Source organism: Carassius gibelio, chromosome A1 (genome assembly GCF_023724105.1).
Source record: "Carassius gibelio isolate Cgi1373 ecotype wild population from Czech Republic chromosome A1, carGib1.2-hapl.c, whole genome shotgun sequence".
NCBI classification, from domain to species: domain Eukaryota; kingdom Metazoa; phylum Chordata; class Actinopteri; order Cypriniformes; family Cyprinidae; genus Carassius; species Carassius gibelio.
This window is the reverse complement of record NC_068371.1, coordinates 15452412-15474649: the sequence shown is the minus strand read 5'-3', so window position 1 is coordinate 15474649 and position 22238 is coordinate 15452412. Positions and strand designations below refer to the sequence as shown.

Here is a 22238-nt window from a genome sequence, read left to right as displayed (position 1 = left end):
CAGACCTGAACTCCACTGAAAACCTCTGGAATCTGATCAAGAGGAAGACGGATGGCCACAAGCCATCAAACAAAGAGATGCTTGAATTTTGTGTCAGGAGTGGCATAAAGTCATCAAACAGAGAGCATGCCAAGACACATGAAAGCTGTGATTGAACACAGCTGGTAATTAGGGGCAGTTGTGGCCTAATGGTTGCAGGTCGAGTCTTGGTAATGGCATGGACTGTAGGTAGAGTGAATGAACCGAACCCCCAACTGCCCCCCGGGGTGCCGCAGGAAAAATGGCTGCCCACTGCTCACTGTACTTGGATGGGTTAAATGCAAAGCACAAATTCCGAGTATAGGACAACATACTTGGCTACATGACATGCCACGTCACTTTATTGGACCAAATATTGATCTCTGAACTCTTTTTAAGTTAAAACTTTAGCATTGTGTGTAAACTTGAATATTAACTTGTTTTCTATACATTAATTGAGACTGAAAACACTGCATCTTTTTTTCGTTTTTTTTGACCAGTTCTCAATTTCTGCAAATATCTGCTCTAAATGACAATATGCTTATGTATTATTATTATTATTATTATTATTATTATTATTATTATTATTATTATTATTATTATTATTATTATTATGTTTTTAAATGAACAGTAAAAACTGAGAAACATAAAATTTTGCATTGGTATCTTAATCAATCAATTAGTTAAAATAGCAGTATGAGCTTCACTCCCAAATTTGCGGCGATTAAAAATGCTATAATTGTAGTAAAAATATATATATATATATATACATTATAAAAATAAATAAATAAATAAATAATTGCAAATCACCATTTACCGAAAATTCTCATAATTGTAATATGAAAAATGGAAAATTAAACATTAATAAAATTGTCAAGTATTTACACAGTAGAATTTGTGGTTACACTTTAGAATAAGGTTCCATTAGTTAATGCTAGTTAATGTATTAATTAACATGAACAAACAATGAATAATACATTTATTACTTTATTTATTCATCTTCGTTAATGTTAGTTAATGAAAATACAGTTATTCATTGTTAGTTCATGGTAATTCACAGTGTATTAACTAATGTTAACAAGCACAACTTTTGATTTAAATAATGCATTAGTAAATGTTGAAATTAAAATGAACTAAGACTTATAAATGCTGTAGAATGATTGTTCTTGCTTAGTTCATGTTAACGAAAGTAGTTAACTAACATTAAAGGTGCTGCAGGGAACTTTTGTAAAAAAATATATTTTTACATATTTATTAAACCTGTCATTATGTCCTGACAGTAGAATATGAGACAGATAATCTGTGAAAAAATCAAGCTCCTCTGGCTCCTCCCAGTGGTCCTATTGCCATTTGCAGAAAGTCATGCGCTCCCGGTAAAAAACAACCAATCAGAGCTGCGGTCCGTAACTTTGTTTGTGTTCAAAATGTAGAAAAATGTATATAATAAGCGAGTACACCATGAATCCATTTTCCAAACCGTGTTTTTAGCTTTTCCTGAATCACTAGGGTGCACCTATAATAAGTGTTTATATTCTGACTATTTTAGATTGCTTCGGGGATACTGCGGCGGAGTAACCCAGTACCTTTGTGATTCTTCATAGACATAAACAGAGAGAAGTAGTTCCGGCTACGATGTTCTTCCGCAAGACGCAAGCAGTTCTGTTTATTAACCGCCAGAGCGTCAAAAGTTCCCTACTGCAGCTTAACTAATGGAACCTTATTCTAAAGTGTTACCGAATTTGTTGTACTGCCCAATATATGGTGATTAAAACAAATATGATAATTTAAGCAAAAATAAAAATAGACTTAGTAAGAGTTACAAACAAACAAACAAACAAAAAGAGTAAACATTGTTGGTCCTAAAACAGGCTTCATTTAGTTTTCAAACATACAAAGTCTTTGGTATTTCATTTAATTTTGTGCCGAAACATATTTCATGAGATTCATCTGTATCTTATGTTAAGCACGTGATTAAGTTTGTCCAGATAAGTGTGTAAAGTATAAGTCAGCATGATCTGCTCTTCAAACTGCATCAGCGAATCACATAGCCGTGCTGCAGTGCATCTGATGACTGGCTGCAGGCGCCTCATCTCATGCAACCAGAGACCTGAAACCAGCCCTGATCAACCGTGACTTCGCGTTAACATAGCCTTTTTTATCCCATGCCTTCAAACGTCACCCAGATTATCATATTGGGCCGATGAGGAAAGCAGGACTACAGATGAGGAATGTTCTTGTCGTCTGAGATGACCCTGTTTTATAAATCCTATTTGCTCACTGCTGAAGTTCACATACTTATACTATGAACTACAGTAAGCTGCTGATAGGAAGATACAAACTTCTGCCTCCTTTATGTCACTAGCTTGTGAAATGCCAGTTCACTTAGGATGCATATCAGAAGGTCAACCCCTATGTAGAGTTTGTAACAGAGCCTGTACAGTACATTATATGCGAAGTGGGATGCAGCCAAACTCTGGATAATAAAAGCAAATTAATTCATTGTTAATTTGATACAATTCAGCAGAACAGCACTAGCCTGTGGGCTGTGGGGCAGATGAGAAGTGGTGAAGGATGCGCGTTTACCTGTGATGTCAGGTTTCTGTGGCATAAGGAACTGGAAGAAGGTGGGCTCTGACAAGCCCTTGACATTGCGTGCAGTGATCTCCACGATGTAGAGCGTGTTCCACTGCAGCGGCTGTAGCAGCGCAAAATCATTCATGCCAGGAACCAGCTTGGTCATCCACTGCTCCTCTTTATCCTGCACACAGACAGCACACAAACATCTCACTGATAACAAAATTACTTCATTCATTCTCTAATTTATTTGGGTCCGTTGCAAACACAAAGCATCACGGGACTTCAGAACGGTGTTATTTTAGTATCATTGAGATAGTGTTCTACACTCTAAAAAACCCGGGGTTATTTTTTTAACCCAAATGCTGGGTTGAGCCTTTTGGGTAATTTTTTGGGGTTATTTTTTCAGTATTTGGGTAGTTTTTGTGTTACCCAGCTCCTGGGTCAAACGATACAACCCAGTGTTTGGGTTGTTTTGCAGCTACTGGGTCAAATGTAACAACCCAATGTTTGGGTAGTTTTTATATTACTCAGATCCTGGGTCAGAATTGACACATTCGTCGGTAAAATACAGGTCTGTATACATTTTATTTATCTATAAAATCATTACTGTGATGAATATCGTTCAATTTTATGCAGAGCAGCATGGCTCGCGGTAAGAATCACTTTTAACGAGTGTCACAGTCTTGTGATGGAAAAGCCTGATGCTTTGCATAAAATAAACTATTTTATTCATAAAGATACAGAATACAAATATTGCCTCAGAGCTGTTTACTGTTTGTTTTTGTGCAGCTTATAAAGGCAACCACAGTATAGCAGTTCCCCGCCGAACACGACTCCAGCTCGGTCACGAACTAGCGCGACGCAGCGCAGTGACGGTGGAAACAGAGCGACAGAGACTGGTTAATAATACGTAAATTACTTATGTTTAACGTTTAATTTTTAGTTGTATTGTTTGTTAAACGAGTTTAAATATGGGCAATATGTATAGCCTGTTAAAAACGATATAAACAATGCTTTAAATGATAATAAAAGGAAAATAAAGGAAGTTAACATGCAAACGAGTGGTTGTGTGGATTATTTTAGAAAAGTTTAGAGGATTTAAGTTAATCTGTAAACATTATTTAATGTATGAAGTTAAAAATAAGTTATTAATCTAGTAATTAATTAATTAACTTTATCTGGGTTAAATCAACCCCTTATGCTGGGTTAAATAAACAACCTAATTTGCTGGGTAAAATTAACCCAAGATGGGTTCTGTCCTATATTTACCCAGCCCTTGGGTTAATAACAACCCAAATTGGGTTGTTTTTGACCCAGTGTTTTTTAGAGTGTAGTTTCTCTTACTATTTTGAATTCAGTTTTATTTTATATTTATTTTAGATTTTCTGTTTTCCACTTAAATTAAATGTAAAAAGTAATTTTGGAGTAGTTAAGTTTGTTGTTTGAAAGTTAGGTGCTTCTCAGTAAATTAGAATGTTGTGAAAAAGTTTCAACTCAAATTCAACTCAAATTGTGAAACTTGTGTTTTAAATAAATTTAATGCACAAACACTGAAGTATTTAAGTCTTAGGTTCTTTTAAATTTGATGATTTGGCTCACATTTAACAAAAACCCACAAACTCTCTCAACAAATTAGAATATGGTGACATGCCAATTAACTAATCAACTCAACACACCTGTAAAGGTTTCCTGAACCTTCAAAACGGTCCCTCAGTTTGGTTCACTAGACTACACGATCATGGGGAAGATTGATCTGACAGTTGTACAGAAGACAATCATTGACACCCTTCACAAGGAGGGTAAGCCACAAACATTCATTGGCAAAGAAGCTGGCTGTTCACAGAGTGCTGTATCCAAGCATGTTAACAGAAGTTGAGTGAAAGGAAAAAGAGTGGAAGAAAAGATGCACATCCAACTGAGAGAACCGCAGCTTTATGAGGATTGTCAAGCAAAATCGATTAAAGAATTTAAGCGAACTTTACGAGCAGTGGACTGAGGCTGGGGTCAAGGCATCAAGAGCCACCACACACAGACGTGTCAAGGAATTTGGATACAGTTGTTGCACTCCTCTTGTTAAGCCACTCCTGAGTTATATGTAGACCACCAATCAAAACTTTAAGGTCAGCAAGTTAATTCACAATAATAACCCTACTTAAGTAGCATCATTGTTGTGCTTTGATGTTTTAGGCAATTTATAGGTTGTCATTCTGCAAAAGTCTCCACAGGAAAAAATAATTAAATAAAATGAGGGTCACCATCAGCAGGATAAGTAAATAATGACAGTATTTTTCATTTGTGACGCAATAATTAATCTCCAGTAGTTCAGAGGTTTGATGGACTGCATCAAAAATGCAATATAATTGTGCACAAAATACATAATAAGTAGTAAAAGGTAGAAAGTCTAGTTTCCAATATTCTCATCCTAACCTAATATGTTTGGAATTATTTGATTTCCTTTACTTTATCTCCTGTCTGTGGGAATCTACAATCAGACACTCCAGTCTGCTTTTCTATCACACACTGTAATGAATTGCTGTAAAAATTACAGCATTATTTTACAGCCGCGGACTGTTTTTTAATAATACAGCATATTGCTGTAAACTGCAATGCATTCTGGGGTCACGTGTAGGTCTGACTCAAATTTACAGAATTTTGCTGTAAATTTCAAATCTTCGGAGCCGCATCGTCAACGGTCGAGGAGATTAACGTTAAAGACAAGAGGAGTGATTCACAACTGTGGTAAGTGACTTCAGTTTTTTATATTTCTTGTTTGGTAGTTTATAGTATATGAATGCATCTACATTCGCGGATTATATTGGTAACCCCAGATTCAAGCATCATCCGTCCGCGGGGCGCGAGGCAGAATTGCGCGGGGTTTCAGTAGCGCGGTCGCGGTAGGATTTCACACATCCCCCGGCGCTATAGCAGCCATGGACAGAAAATCTCTGGAATCCTTCGTTATGAATGACATGTTTCAGTGCTAATAGTTTATATTCACTGTAACTTAGTGTTTATCAGCACACTTCGTCGTGATTATTTTATGATGTAAAACAACTTTGCACATGCAGTCATCTGTTAACACGGGCGCCGAAATAAAACGCGTTTCTAAAGCCTCGCGGTCAGTCAGGGTCGCTCACGGAGGATGTGTGTGTCATATAAATTCTCAGTGGTGCTTTTCTAAGAGGTTAACGTAACCAGTGAGATGTAGATTTTTTTTGAGCATTTGCTAATTTCAGGTAACGTTAATGTGAAAACTTTAACAAATCTGTTTGATATAAAGTCTGCTTTGTATAGTTAGCCTAATTTATTACCTTAGGGCGACCAAATACGTTTTCCTTGAAATTATTAAATATGCTATTTATATATATGTGTCTATATTTATGTCGGCCGGCAAATCTTGTGTGTATTTTGGCACAGGGTGCACAAATGCTCCTTATCAGTGCGGTGACACTTGAACAAATGAACTGATCATGCGCGACACTGACCAATAAACAAACGAGTTGTTTTATTGCGTCTATGACTTGAATCTTATCATCAGTTGTAGTGATGGGAAGTTCGGATCATTTTACCGAATCGGACTTTTGAGTCTCGTTCAGCAAAATGAACGAATCTTTTTTCGAGTCATTTCAAATGAACGAACAACCAGAAGGTTCAGGAAGAAAAAAACAAAATGCTTGCAGTCTGTTTCACATTAGGAGGCATTTTGCTGCATAATCGATCCACCACAAACCATATGCAACTATGGAAGCTCAACTTCCATTAAATGGACTGAAAACGCTCAAGTAACGTTATAGGTCTCAAAACGCTTGCTCTGCGCCAGTGGATACACACCATAGACAGTAAAAGAAATATGTGCATGTCACAGACTGTCTGGGCATGCACTTCCGCGTTTCAGAGATCCGCCTTTTACTTTCCGTCAACATTACATTAATTAACGTTTAGAAAATTTATTTTTGACATTTGTGAATCAGTTCAGAATCGTCTGCCTATGCATTGCGATACATTTAAGAATCACATTTTTATCCCACCCCTACTAAATATAGTATGTAATGTAAATGTAAAAATCTGAAATACAAAAAAAAAAAAAAAAAAAATGGTATAGGTATTAATTACTATTGTGATATTGATTGTTTTAGGAGACACTTTGACAAGTGGGCACTGGATGCTGAGTATTGAAGGCGAGGTGGTGTGTGAGGGCACTCAGCCCAGTTTCCTGTCCGGCCTTGCCACTCTGTTTGCTGCTTATTACTAGTTTAATCTTGAGTATCAGGAGGAAGCAGTGTGTACCTTGGAGTTCATTCAAAGGTAATGGTTGAATTCTAACAACTTCAGAACCAGCATTTTATAGATAAGTTATATCAGAACATTCCTTTTAATAATGTTATGTTATCAGTGTTATTTCTGTTGATGCCTTTAAAACAATGTGTCTTAACTCGAGAAGAGAATATATTTGTCTCCCTATTTAACACCAGCAAGCTATTGAGTTAAATATGTTTTTTTTTTATTATTAGTGGACATCTCCAACTTTCTTGGAGGTCCTAAAACCGCTCTTAATTACATATTGTCTGTTTCATGACCCTTTAGGTGCTTTGTGGGCATAAATCCAGAGAGAGGACCCAAAGCCAAGGGAAAAGTGCCATCGAAATAAAAACAGGACAAGTGATACAGAAGAAAATGTGTGGCAGTCAACCCACATGTTGCCACTCTTCTGTGCAAATTCCAATGGAATTTCTGAAATGTAAGGATACACACACACCAAGATTGCGTCTTCCTTTTATTGTTCTCTATGTGCCTTTGACTGTACCTCTCATCCCTCTGTCTCTCTCTGACTGTACCTCTCATCCCTGTATCTGTCTCTGACTGTATCTGTCCTCCCCCTATTTGTTTCTGAAAGTATTATTATGTTTTGTAATATATCTAATGTATTGTCCTCTTTACTCTTTTCAATATTTCTAGTCACACTTTGAATCCTGGGATGGAACTTCATCTGGAGCATAATTGTTATTTGGTTGATTTTTATCTGTTTGATGGAAAGTTTGTATGACTTCTGCAAGTGCGCGGCTCCTTCCGGTCAGTCATGCATCACTTTTTTTTGTATGACTTGTTTGGCAATATTGGTCTATTCCTTAATGATGATAGCTATCTGAAAATGTCTTTGTGGTTTTTAAAGGATTAGTTCACCCAAAAATGAAAATTAAGTCAATAATTACTTATGTCATTTCACACCCGTAAGATCTTCGTTCATCCTCACAACACACATTAAGATGTGGCTCAGTGAAGCGTGCATTTCTAGCAAGATCATTTCTTTTTTTCAATGCCCAGAAAGCCTCTAAAACATTTTAAAACAATTCATGTGACTACAGTTGTTCAACCTAAATATTATAAAGCGACGAGAATACTTTTTTTGCCAACCCCCCCCCCCACCCCCATCTCCCAAAACAACGATTTTATTCAACTATATCTAGTGATGGGCGATCTCAAAACACTGCTTCATGAAGCTTGGAAGCTTTACGAATCTTTTGTTTCAAATCATTTGCTCAGAACGTGTATCAAACTGCAAAAGTCACACGAACCATTGAAATCAAAACACTTATGACGTAACGAAGCCTCATTTACTGAAATCATGTGACTTTGGCAGTTTGAAATGCTCTGATTTGAACTGAAAGATTAATAAAGCTTTGAAGCTTCATGAAGCAGTGTCATCCATCACGAGATACTGTTGAATAGTCATTATTTAGTTTTTTGGCACACAAAAAGTATTTTCATTGCTTCATTACACTAAGGTTGAACCACTGTAGTCACATAAACTGTTTTAAATATGTTTTTAGTACCTTTCTGGGCATTGGAAAGGGAAATGATCTTGCTAGCAATGTAGGCATCACTGGGCCATCAGGTTTTATAAAAAATATCTTAATGTGTGTTGTGAAGATGAACAAAGGTTTTAAGGGTGTGGAATGACATGAGGGTGAGAAATGACAGAATTTTCACTTTTGGGTGAACTGTTTTGATATGACCATGTTGGTCATGTTTCGGTTATAACGCAGTTTGAAATGTGGTTTTATTAACAAAGTTCGGGAGAAGCACGATCAGATAATCATCCAATTTGGTACAGGTGCATCTCGTTTAGCTAATCATCTTATAGCACGCACGCGTATATATATCCAGTCTTCCTACCTCCTGTCCCACGACAGTTTTTCGGCATAGACCGTCTGTCAGCATTCGGTTCGCTCTGTCAGCATTCGGTTCGCGCTGTCCGTCATCTTATCACAGGCCCAATCTTCCTTCCGACGAAGATATCTATCCGCCGAACACCAACAAGCGTCATCGGTCAGCTGCTCTTCTCGCCAAGCCACACGTTGTGGCCAAAAGCTCGTGCAAATCCTTGAGCTCGCCTCACTCGGCAACACGATTTTCTCGCCAGGACCGGGCTCTATTATAATGCTGGATCGCAGCCGTGCTCCAGTTCTCAGCGCAGTAAACCTCTCTCGCTTTTTCAGCCGTGTCGCAGTTCGATGCTGCCTCCACTAGCGGCGAAGACCGTGCGTTGTTGTAGTGGCATGGCGTTCGTGAAAGAATCGTTTTTTCGAATGAATCTTCTAGGCGAACGAATCGTTCTCGGTTTACACTCATTCATGAAGAATTTTTTCAGAGTTGTCATCCACAATGAGCGAGTTTCATATGAGTCTCAGAGATCGAGAGCTCTCATTCGTGAACGAAAGGACTAAACCGGTATGCATGTCGAGTTGATTAAACAGATACATGTCGTTCGTAAACGCAAGGAACTCTTATCAATTTTGTTAAGATGAGAGTAAACCGGGTCAGTTAGCCATTTAGCATGTCACTCTTGCAAAATGTAAAGCGCAGTTATAGGTACTGTGCACATATTGTTTACATATTTAGCATACAAAAGATAAATTCCACGTTTAATCCCCGATTTATGAACGTGAATATATAGATCAATATATGAACCGTCTGACCAAACAATTAAAATGCTAATCATGCAAGAAAACCTCGTGATTTGCTCATCTGAACAATTTAAATAGACGTTATATATAGAATGCGCTTATGAAGACGCCAAAATTTGTTAAACGGCGTCATGACTTAACTCTGTCCGATGACGATGCCACTTTTTAACCACGAAGCAAAGGCTTTTTGCAGAGTTGTCATCCACACCGAAATTTCTAAAGACATTACATTTGCTTTACTGTGCATGTTTAAACCTCACTGAGATGATACAGACATAAGTTTCATGCAATTATTCCGGCAGGATCAATTATTTAGGGACATATTTCACCATTTACTGGCATGATTATTCAGAATTTTTCAGCTACTGCCTCGTGTTTGGCTGCAGAACAACAAGTGTGAGTAAATTTTCTATCGTCTTTTTAGGACTGTTATATGAAAAGCATGCAAAGTAAATGTCTTTAGAAACGGCTTGAATTTGAATTACTGCAAATTAACGTTACTGCTATAGACATGTCTATTGGTACAATGGTTTATAAAACTAAACATGCTACATTGTTTCAAAGCCTCTATTTTCACAGTCCATACTACAACAGGAAAACAGCATCCCAAATTTATCTGCTCCGGAGGCTGTTTAAAAGGGCCCGAAGGCCAAAACAAGAGGAAAAGATGCTTTTCCAACAGGACTGTATCAATTCAGACAAGGTTTGAGCAATTGTCAAATCAGCCAACAACTACAGCAGCCAAAGCAAGCATGAAGCTACTTTTACTTGCAACACGGGCCTGCACATCTCAGTATTTCCATCCTGTTACTTCTGCTAGCAGTGCAGGCTACACAGGTTCTTCAAGACATCACACACCCCAGCCCCTTCCCACGACCCACAGCTACAGCAGCTGAAGCAAACGTGAGGCCGCCTCCATTCGTAAACGCGCCCTCAACTCTTCCGCTCCCTCATGCTACTAACCATTTTTCTGTTCAGTGGCCTCCAGCTCCAGAATTGCCAGAAGGCAGAGGGTACCAAGACCTATTATTGGTCAGGCCGATTATTTTATTTATTTATATATCTATCTCGAACCCTCTTCAGCCAACCCCTCTAACGCCAGCTCATCCCCTTTCACTAAAACTCCTAATCTACCATAGCTAACTCTCCTAACATGCCCTATCTATCTGTAATGGTCAATCCTCACTTCAGCCATCCTTCCGCAGGAGCTTTCTCTGTATCTCCCCACCGCCGCAGCATTGTCCGCTCCCGCAGGAGCCTTCTCTATATCTCCCCACCGCTGCAGTATTGTCCGCTCCTGCAGGAGCCTTTTCTGTTTTTTCCTCACTGCCGCAGCAGTCTCCGCTTCCGCAGGAGCCTCTACCTATATTTCACCACTGCCGCAGCAGTGTCTGCTCCCGCAGGAGCCTCTACCTATATTTCACCACTGCCGCAGCAGTGTCTTCTCCCGCAGGAGCCTCTACCTATATTTCACCACTGCCGCAGCAGTGTCTGCTCCCGCAGGAGCCTCTACCTATATTTCACCACTGCCGCAGCAGTGTCTGCTCCCGCAGGAGCCTCTACCTATATTTCACCACTGCCGCAGCAGTGTCTGCTCCCGCAGGAGCCTCTACCTATATTTCACCACTGCCGCATCAGTGTCTGCTCCCGCAGGAGCCTCTACCTATATTTCACCACTGCCGCAGCAGTGTCTGCTCCCGCAGGAGCCTCTACCTATATTTCACCACTGCCATAGCAGTGTCTGCTCCCGCAGGAGCCCTTTCCATCCTTCCCTACTGCCGCAATTCTCGCTGCCGCAAGAGCCTCAAAAATAAATAAATAAATAAATAAATAAAAATATATATTTTATGTCCATTCTCCAATTCAACCTCATCAGGCTCGCTTTTGTCTAACTCCGGAACGCCCAATCTAAATTCACGATGGACCCTCATTTCATCAACGACTCTGGTTTAAAAAAAAAAAAAAAAAAAAAAAAAAAAAAAAAAAAAAATTAATCGAGTAACAAAATGTGTTGTTGCTTAATTATACTGATGTGCGCATGCACAGTAAATCTGATGGGTAGGATAAAATGTCAGGACCCCGGACCTTTATTTAGTCGGGTTGACGTACCTTTTCAGTTCTGTGTATGTGATGTGACGCTAGTTTTACTTAAAGTCAAATGCTCATGAACTGACTGTCAGAGCAGTTCTGGAGATGTTGTTCATGTGTTCAAGTCCTCATTTAGTGAGACAGCAGACGCAGAAATTACCGTGAGAGTAATGCGCGCTTCAGTGTGTGTGTGAAAAAGGAAGTCGCGCTCCTGCTCCATTCATTAACAGAGACACACAGAACATGCAGGATTTACATTTAAACACTGTTCCGTCTTAATATTTAGAGATATTAATTCGTGAATCGGATGTAAGTGCAATTACCTATTTTGATTAATTCATTCATTCAAAAAAAAAAAAAAAAAAAAAAAAAAAAAAAATTCATTGCGAAAGACCCCGACGTGAGATTTAGAATAAATTAAAAGAGGCTTCGAAGCAGAGGAATTTGCCTACATCATTTTTTGTAATCGCGTTACTCGAGGAATCGTTTCAGCCCTAATCTTAAGCAGCTCAAAAGGGGCCTCTCACATAATCCGATAGATGCCCTCGGTTGTTGTTCATCAGACATTTAAAAAAAAAAAAAAAAAAAAAAAAAAAAATTTTATATATTCCTCCTTAAATCATGTTGTGTACTTGAATAATAGAAGCCTCTCAGTTATCGTTTCTTCGGCCAAAGTAAGGGCCCTCCAGCCATCGTTACAATCTCCTTGCCTATTTCAGCATCGGACAGGGCTCTCCCTTCCGGTGCAGCTGGACAGTGGCTCCCTTCGGTCGCAGTGTGAGCCTTTCATCTGTCATTGAGTTGCGCTGCGCGCTCAGCGGCAGATGGGGGTATCCCTCCCGGTGCAGCAGAGCCACAGGCCCCCTTCGGTCGTTGTGACAGCCCTCCATCCGATGCATCAAATTAAGCCGCTTATACAGTCGCAAGGGGGACTCTCCCTTCCGGTGCAGCAGAGCCGCAGCTCCCTTCGGACGCAGCGAGAGTCCCTCCATCAGTCGCGTTTTCTTGCCTACTCCGTATCGGACGGGGCTCCCCTACCGGTGCAGCAGACCCACGGCTCCCTTCGGTCGCAGGGTGAACCCCCCGTCTGAGTTATGTTGCATGCTCAAGGGCGGACCGGGATCTCCCTCCCGGGGGAACACAGCCGCTGGCTCCCTTCGGTCGCAGCAGGAGCCCTCCATCCGATGCATCAAACCGTTCCTCGAATCTTCTTGCCTATTCTGCATCTGATGGGGCTCTCCCTTCCGGTGCAGCAGACCCACGGCTCCCTTCGGTCGCAGGGTGAACCCCCCGTCTGAGTTATGTTGCATGCTCAAGTGCAGATAGGGTTCTCCCTCCCGGGGGAATAGAGCTGCTGGCTCCCTTCGGTCGCAGTGAGAGCCCTCCATCAGACGCATCAAGCCATGCCTCGCATCGCAAGGGGGACTCGCCTTTCCGGTGCAGCAGAGCCGCAGCTCCCTTCGGACGCAGCAAAAGTCCCTCCAACAGTCGTATTCTAGTTAGCGTCAATCAGGGCTCTCCCCTCCGGGGCAGCACTCCTGCTGCAGAGTTGCGAACCCCCTACGGAGGCTGGGAGAACCCTCAGAGGCAAAAAACCGTGCCTCCATAAACCCGCAATGGGGGACTCCCCCTTCCGGTGCAGCAGAGCCGCAGCTCCCTTCGGATGCAGCGGGAGTCCCTCCAACAGTCGCGTCTCTTTGCCTTCTCAGCATCGGACTAGGGCTCCTCTTCCGGTGCAGCAGACCCACAGCTCCCTTCGGTCGCAGTGTGAACCCCCCATCTGAGTTATGTTGCATGCTCCACGATGGCTAGGGATCTCCCTCCCGATGGGGTACAGCCGCTGGCTCCCTTCGGTTGCATTAGGAGCCCTTCATCCGACGCGCCAAACCGCGGCTCGAATCTCATTGCCTATTTAGCATCTGACGGGGCTCTCCCTTCTGGTGCAGCAGACCCACGGCTCCCTTCGGTCGCAGTGTGAACCCCCCGTCCGAGTTATGTTGCATACTCTATGGCGGCCAGGGATCTCCCTCCCGATGGGATACAGTCGCTGGCTCCCTTCAGTCGCAGTGAGAGCCCTCCATCAGATGCAACAAACCGCGCCTCGTACTCAGCCGCAAGAGGGACTCTCCCTTCCGGTGCAGCAGAGCCGCAGCTCCCTTCGGAGGCAGCAAGAGTCCCTCATTTCTTGATATCTGGCATTGTGCTCCTCCCATAAGCGGCATGGAGGGCTCGCTGGTAAGACGTTGCGAGCCGCAGCTCTCGTCGAACACTGCACGGGCTCTCCAGGTCGCTCTGCATTTTCTTCCCAACACGCATATTTTGGGGGGCAACTAAATTTTATCTCTCTGGCTGCTGTCCTATGGCTTTAAGCTTCTTTTGGGGAGTTATTTGGGTTCGGGCTATGCTCCGGGCCCGGACCCCTCCCCCAGGACAGCACGCCAAAATATGCCTACTATTTGCCTTCAGATTAGATGTAAGGGTGAACTCGTGAAATGTGGTTTTATTAACAAAGTTCGGGAGAAGCACGATCAGATAATCATCCAATTTGGTACAGGTGCATCTCGTTTAGCTAATCATCTTATAGCACGCACGCGTATATATATCCAGTCTTCCTACCTCCTGTCCCACGACAGTTTTTCGGCAACCCTCCTCCACCCCAACTCCTCACTTCTAATCTATTTATCCCAAATTGGGATAGGGGGAGTTATTTGGGTTCGGGCTATGCTCCGGGCCCGGACCCCTCCCCCAGGACAGCACGCCAAAATATGCCTACTATTTGCCTTCAGATTAGATGTAAGGGTGAACTCGTGAATATTTCTTTGTGTCAAGGTCCATGATGGCCATTATGTTCCAAGTAATAAAAAAGAAATCATGCCAAAATTTCATATCCATTTAAAAAAAAATGAAATAATTTTAAAATAAATAAAAATGAGTTCAAAATAATATACTTTTTATGTCATTTTTTTATGTAAATTTGAAAGTGATTTATAACATTTTGACCTGTTTTTTTTTAGATTTTAAAAATGTTATTTTTTTATATTTTTTTGGTGAATTAAGTTATGCATTCTATAACACTTTATGCAGTTAAAGTTAAGTCAGCAATAGGGAAAATATATTGTATGCTATCATTTTACATACTTTAAATATAGCAAATACACATATGCTTTTTTTCAAAGAATTGCTTTGCACAGTAAACTACTTGAAAGTGTGCATTTGCTATTTAAATAATTGTTAAATGCCATATACAATGTATTAAAAATGCAGTATATAATATATTTTTTTGTAAAAATGCAGTATACAAAATATAAAAAAATTACTGTAAATTTTACAGTAAAATACTGGCAGCAGGGTTGCCAGCCAGTTACTGTAAATTTTACAGTAGTCTTACTGTAATTTAATTTACAGAATTTTACTGTAATTGAGAATACAGGAAAAATCTGTAAATTAAATTACAGTACGACTACTGTAAAATTTACAGTAACTGGCTGGCAACCCTGCTGCCAGTATTTTACTGTAAAATTTACAGTAATTTTTTAACAGTGCAGTATTTTAGTAGAGCACTAAAGAGATTCCACCTCCCATATAGCGTTGCAGATTGAACTTCAATCTCATACAAATACTGGCAACTTCAGTGGAAGCTTCTCAAGTGATTGATGGAAACACATTTTCAATGGCTGACAGAGATAACAGAGTCCTTTAATTTATCTTTGTGTGTCTTTTAAAGTCCAACCTGAAACTCTTTTCACTTTCATAATGTGACATATATGTAGGGTTTAGGATTCAAATTATTACTCAAGAATTGATCATGAAAAGTGGGCTTTCCAGATGAAGAAACTGTTTAGAGGTTAAGCAAATAAAAAAAAATTAAATAAAACAAAATGAATAATTCACAATAAGACCGTTACAAGACTTAAGAGAGTCCACTTTGATTTCTTATCGACTTTAAGGTCAAACTTGTATTGCTGTCTTTTATTGCTGTCTAACATCTTTTATTTTATTTTACACATTTCTCCAAGACGACCTTCAAAAGATCTAGTAATATACACCAGCCTTTCATCTCTAATGGCGTTATTTACCAGTGCTCTGATGAGCACAGATTGACGGAAACAACAGGATTTTAGAGATGATGAAAAAAAAACATGGAGGCATGTTTTTTTAATGTTTAAAAAGAAGAAGAATTTTTGTGTTCAGCTGTTAATCACATTTCCACAAAATACTATTTTTTTGTAATACAAATACTTAATATTTCTTAAATGTGTGTGTGTGTGTGTGTGTGTGTGTGTGTATGTGTATATGTGTGTGTGTATATGTTAACACATTCATCTTTCCATCACAGGAATAAATTACAATTTACAATATTTTCATTTTAATTTATTCACATAGCAAACTGTTACTTAAAATTATAATATTTATATTACAATGTGTGAAAATATATGTGAAATATATTTACAGTTTTTACTAAAAAAATTTTTATTAAACAAATCCAGCCTTGGTGAGCAGAATATACTTCTTATTTACATTTATTGCATTATGGTAATGATAATTAGTTTACTTAATTGTTTAAAGGGCTCATATTGTGCTATTTTTTAAATATCTTTTTTTGTTTATTGAGTTCAATTAAAAAAAAAGAAAAGAAAAACATCTCAAACTATTATTTTTATTATACCCATTATCATACTGTTCATTGTTGTACATCCCTTCATGCCCAGTCTTTCTAAAATGATTTGATATCTACAAAGGGGCTCATTTGAAAAGCACAGTGTGCTCTGATTGGCCAGCTGACCCAGTGTGTTATGATTAGCCGAAAAGCTCAAGCGTGTATCGGAAATGTAATGCCCCTTACAATAATCACAAGCTTCAGCTTCTAAAGCAATTATAAGTTGGGCCTAATAGCATCAACAGTTTTACCATCAGTTTGAGCCCGAGTAAGATTCTGAAAATGCTGATCGATCGAAACCAACTTGAGCCAAACATATCAGAGTGGAAAACCTGCACATTCCACCAGCAGAGTGAAAGCACACCAGGTGCATGCTGCTTCAGCTCTGCTTGAGTGTCCAGTATGAAAAAGAACACTTAGCGCATCTATGTTTGTTGTCTTTTCAATGCCAGTTATAAGCGGAGAACAGAGGATACTACGCTTGTAAACATAAATCCATCTGCATTTGTCTGCACTTGTGATCAAAAGACAAACAATATGCATTACTCTACACTTCACCAAACTCTAAATTTGAACAGTCAATAGTAAATAATTAAACATTATTACAGGGTTCTGATTCAGAAGTGTCAGTCTGTCCTAGCAAAGTTGTAATTTACCCTTTTTTTTTTTTTTTTGAAAAAGTCTTTGTACACAGCAGGCCTTGTACTCTCCCAGGTTCAGGAAAATGTATTCCATAAAGCACTCAATCGGTTGGGTTAGTGTGTGCACAGTGACGAGGGATTTATTTTTATTTTTTTTAATTTAAATAAGGGCATCTCTAGACACACACACATACACACACACAAAAACTTTAACCTTGAAAATGGCAATAAGCAACGGAATTGTCAAAGACATCCATCGCACGTACACATAATCTGAAGAACAGCACACAAACTGTTTTGGTGTGAGTGGCCTCTTATCCACAGGACTCAGCATAGTAGCTGCTTTTTTAAAGTGAACTTTCAAAATGTTTGTTTTCAGCTGTTTGTACTTGGTTCTCCAATTCATCGAGCACAGTTTGGTGTTCTTGTTTGTTTTACTGAAACCACTTCAGATGATTCAGCATAGGCAAAGGGTGAACCAGCTTCAGGGTATAAGGCTAAACGTAGCCTAATGATAGAGTAATATACATTGGCTGCTGGTAGAAAATGTTCTAGGTAGGGTGCCATGTCCAACAATTTTAGCATTCGTTCCAGTATGATATATCCCAGTATAACATAAGGAAAAAGCAAATGAGGCAGCTGAGCCATTCAATTGAAAAAATAAAAAAATAAAAAAATAATAATAATAATAATTACACGAGGTGCAGGTCATATGACCCCTTTAAATAATGTGAAAAAAAAAACAAACAAAAAAAAAAAAACTTAATGGTCCTAAAATAAGCTTTAAAATGTATGAGATTCTCCCAAAACCAGGACAAAACTGCAGTGTAGGTGTAACTGTTGATATTCAATGAAGCAAATGCTCTGGTTGGCTCTTTTTGTTCCTTACATCCATAACGGAGAGGAAAACTCATGGCAAATCACCTCCTGTAGATCCTCTGAGGAGAATGAAAGGACTTCAAAGCATTTCTCTCACGCATCCATATTCTTTAAGCAAATGAGGCCACAGCGTGAATGCAATTTCACTGCAGACTCACTGTATGCCGGACGGAGGAAAAGCAGGATTTCTCCCCCAGAACATTACAGATTCATCCGCCCACATGGGTACAGACGGCTGGAAGCCTTCGACCCGTCAGATATACACTAAAATCAGCTCGCAGATTAACATTTTGACTTAAGACAAGTGTGCAAACGCAGACATGAATCCATGGATCACAAGTGTAAAATGCAAATTTGTACAGTAAAAATTCAACATGTATTTCTGCAGATGTAACAAACACAACATAAACGTGCATTTATGGTGAATTCATGTATAAATTGTAATTGTATTATGTGTAAATTGCCTGAAGCAAACTGTGTAGTGTGAGTCACTAGCTTTACATTAGTTGACTAAACTGTCTGTCAGAAGGTTGAAATAATTAAGAAGTCTGCTCAACAAGGCCTGATCAAAAATACAGTAAAACAGTAATATTGTGGAATATTATTACAATTTGAAATACTTTTTTTTACAACATATTTTATGATTTAATTTATTGCTCTGCTCAAAGTTGAATTTTCCAACTAAGATGACTTCTGAGACCCACACAAATGTGAAAAATGTCCATGGTTGAGCATACGCACCGTTTTATACTTCACGATGTACTCCACGATGGGCATCCCACCATCGTCCTGTTTGATTAGTCCGAGTCCGTAGGCCTTACCAACGACTCTCTGTCCATGAACTGTCGGAGGACTCGGCTCTCCTGAGCAGAACAAGATCATCAGACACAACTCAGGACATGACAGACACTTTAAACTACAATGAGCAGCATTATTACAATGAAGGAGCTTAAGAAAAAGAGCGGGAAAACAGAAATCTAGAGAATATATGACTTTTTATATGCAATTGCACACTGTGAAAGGTCTCATTGACCTTGTTGTCAAACACGCAGTGAGGGTAGCGACACAAACTGAAGACAGGAGAGATGGAGAAATACTCACGGATGGGTAACGTCTGGAAGGTTTCCGTGTGGCTGAATTCACCCTGACCCTTTCCATTGATGGCTGCCACGCGCACCTCATATGTCGTGTTGGGCTCCAGGTTAGCAAGAACTAATGTAGCTAAGAGAGAAAGAGTGAAAGAAAGAAAGATTCTAATATAGAGAATATTAACTGTTCTAAATGCTAATCTGAGTCACATACTAACTTCAATCATTTCTAAATGAATGAACACATCACATTTCAAGTATGTACTGGGTGCAAATGTGGACTTACAGTATTTTTTCAGAGTTTTAGAGATTTATCTTGCATTTTACATTAACGTGTCTTCATTTAGCAGTTACTTTCATCCAATGTGAAAGAGATGATGAAAAACACAAGACATTTATTATAAAGGAACAGTATTAGCAATAACACGAGAGCCAGTGTCAGTAGTTTTATATCTTTTGAGAACTCCACAAATTTGATATTGATTAGTGCCAGTGTTATTGTTTCATTCATGGAAATTAAGCTGTTATAAATATTAAATATTAGATGAACAGCACGAAAATAAGTGAACTGAAATGTTTAAACTAAAGTACTGCAACTACAAGTGAAAGCTTTAACTCAAAATTTTAAACACGTTAACCGTATATAAATAAAAGAACTAAAATAACACTAGCAAATCTTGATGTCTTGCACATTTATCCAGTTTAAAACATTATGTTTTTAATCCATCAAGAGGCTGTGATTATTCTAAAATTATTCTTTTTATATTATTATAAGTCAATGTATCTAACATTGAATATGTATTTTAGATTAAAGTACTACTTTATCAAATCTGATACCTTGGCCAATGATTGTATTCATTCATTTACATGAGAAAGCTCTAATAAAAATGAACCGGCTCAATGAGTGTGCTTATTGTACTTAGTCAAAGAACACTGAGCTCTTAATGAAAATATCCACAAAGACTACGTGGATGTAATTAAAGTATACTCTAAATTAGAGTCTAAGACCATAACAAGGGTGTTTTTTACCATTTTGTTCTGATCTTGAACCTTAAACGTTCATTGCTTTCCATTTCTGTGATGCATGAAGCTCTGCTCGGGACTGAGATGTGGAGTTGAGCAATATAACTACACTTACTTGAAGGTTTCTATTTGTTATTAGTATTTTACATCACACTTTCTACAATAAGCATTATTAAAAGGCTTAATGCACAGAAAATTATTGTCCGCAAGTAAAGCAGTTTAGTGAACAAACAGCTTGAAGTCATTATGACTGCTGTTGCTGCCTCAGCAAGTGCAAATCTGTTTAGCTGCACCAAATGTAATGCAAATGACTGTCGACACATCCTGATCTTGCTATATATATATTTATTTTTTATTGAGAAGTGACAATGACTTTTAGGAAAAACATAAGGTGCTAAACATAAGTTTCCTTTGCTTAAAAGTTCAGTTGCAAAGCTTTGCAGTTTTGCTCTGAGGAAAGAAACATCTCAAATGAGATCTGTTTAATAATAACAAAAATAAAAATAAATGTTTGAGCTCCTTCTTTTGTCCTAAATGCTAAATTGAGTCGCATACAGTAATTACTTTAACAATTTATAAAAGAAATCAAGAATCATGTTTCCAGTAAATATAGGGTGTGAGTCTTTGGTCTCAGTAATCTCATTAATTGTGTACACCACACAAACACACTGTGTCTCTCATAAAACAATGACCTAAAAGGAACAACAGGTAGAATTATAAAAAAAAAGTATTCTGTGAAATATCTTTACAAAACAAGAATGATATTATTTGCTATAATTCACTGCAACATATATTACAGTCCATGTTTACATTAAATAATAATTAAAAAAAAATCCTAATTTGTCTCCTTTTGTAGAGATGGATATGTCATTGAAAGACTAACACCTGTGGAGTTGTTCAGCTAAATCTGTTTTGTCAGTTTCTTTTTTTCTAGATTTAGAATATATTTCAATAAGGTATTACTGTAGAAATACAGCAGTTGCTGTTTTATACATTTTTGTTTTATGTTAGGTTTTGAACCAGAGTTACCAAGTTTATTATACGCGACTTTGGGCTTCTTTCTTTGGAAATCTGACAAGTAACTTTGTTTCTTTATGTTTGTCGTATCCTCCAATGCCTTCCAGCCCTCCTACCGCTCATCGGAGAAAATCATATTCAGAAAGAAGGTGCGTGAAACTGTAATCCAAGCGATGACAGAAGTAGATGTAGAGAAGTCGGCGACTTTCTTTTAGCCTAATTTAATTTTTTTTTTTTTTTTTAGGGGGGGTAATGTATCATTCATCACGGGCTGTTATAAAAACAAGTTGTCCTATACTAACACTAATGATAAATACATTAGGGTTGAATAGTCTATATTTTAGTAGGCTATAAATAGGTGGCTATGTACAGCTCCCTTTTAAAGCTCTTTAAAGCGTTTTTTTTTTCCTTTTTTTTTCATCTCTCCTATCCTATTCTGCTCACAGGTGATTGGCAATGAGTTTTGTTCCCACTTTGTTGCAGTTTGCTGATTTTTGTAAAATAACTTCTGTTTTTGCTTTCAGATAAAATTGTGGTTTCAGTTTAATGTGTTGCAGGCTCATTTATTGGTAATACATAATTGATAATCAATAATATTAATTATCCTTCAGTTGAGAAGTTAAACCGAGGTCCTGACTCTCTGTGGTCATTAAAAATCCCAGGATGTCTTTCGAAAACAGTAGAGGTTTGACTTCGGTGGTGTTTGTATCTGAGTGAGAGAAGAATTCATGCAATTTGGGTTTTGGGTGAAATGATCCACAGTTTAGCTCACATAGACTGCTGTTGTGCCCACTGTGTGAAGAGTAAAAAAAAACAAAAAACATATACATATATATATATATATATATATATATATATATATATATATATATATATATATATATATATATATATATATATATATATATGTGTTATGACAAACTCTGATTAATGGCTCATTTGACACTCACTTTGAACTCCATGTGATCTCACTGTCCTCCAGTCCTGTGAGCTGGTGTCTTTATAGTTGATGATGTAATAGCTAATGGGGACGCCGCCGTGAGAGTCAGGCTTCATGAAGGTGACGGTGGCGAGACGTTGGGAGACAGCGGTCAACCGAATGGAGTACGGGTGTGATGGGACATCTGTAAAACAAAAACAAAGAAGATGCTTTTAAATAAACATTAATGGATATTTGCTTGAGATATACTAAAAACACAGTTTATACACTAGAACTGTATTATGAACAGCTACACCTTCATTGCTCAGCTTTTTATCTGTATTGTAGATTGGTAAAGTGCGTGTG

The 22238-nt window shown here is 38.6% G+C and overlaps 1 protein-coding gene and 1 long non-coding RNA gene across 6 annotated transcripts in view; one reads left to right on the top strand and one right to left on the bottom strand.

Annotated features, from left to right (window-relative positions):
* LOC128014099 (neural cell adhesion molecule 2-like) overlaps positions 1 to 22238 on the bottom strand; it is a 376809-nt gene that overhangs the window by 14184 nt on the left and 340387 nt on the right. For all 3 annotated transcript variants that reach the window (XM_052597383.1, XM_052597544.1, XM_052597465.1), the window contains exons 12-15: positions 21904 to 22077; positions 18927 to 19046; positions 18567 to 18688; positions 2602 to 2776 (exon numbers count right to left, since the gene is read on the bottom strand). In XM_052597383.1, the coding sequence (XP_052453343.1) occupies positions 2602 to 2776; positions 18567 to 18688; positions 18927 to 19046; positions 21904 to 22077 (591 nt within the window). The remainder of the gene's footprint in view (positions 1 to 2601; positions 2777 to 18566; positions 18689 to 18926; positions 19047 to 21903; positions 22078 to 22238) is intronic.
* On the top strand, positions 5113 to 7806 carry LOC128014404 (uncharacterized). Of its 3 annotated transcripts, none has more exons than XR_008183540.1 (4): positions 5113 to 5334; positions 6732 to 6900; positions 7180 to 7333; positions 7552 to 7806. It is a non-coding gene; the product is annotated as an uncharacterized LOC128014404 (long non-coding RNA). The 3 variants fall into 3 exon arrangements; XR_008183559.1 differs by lacking the exon at positions 5113 to 5334 and adding an exon at positions 5839 to 6377; XR_008183556.1 differs by lacking the exon at positions 5113 to 5334 and adding an exon at positions 5839 to 6637.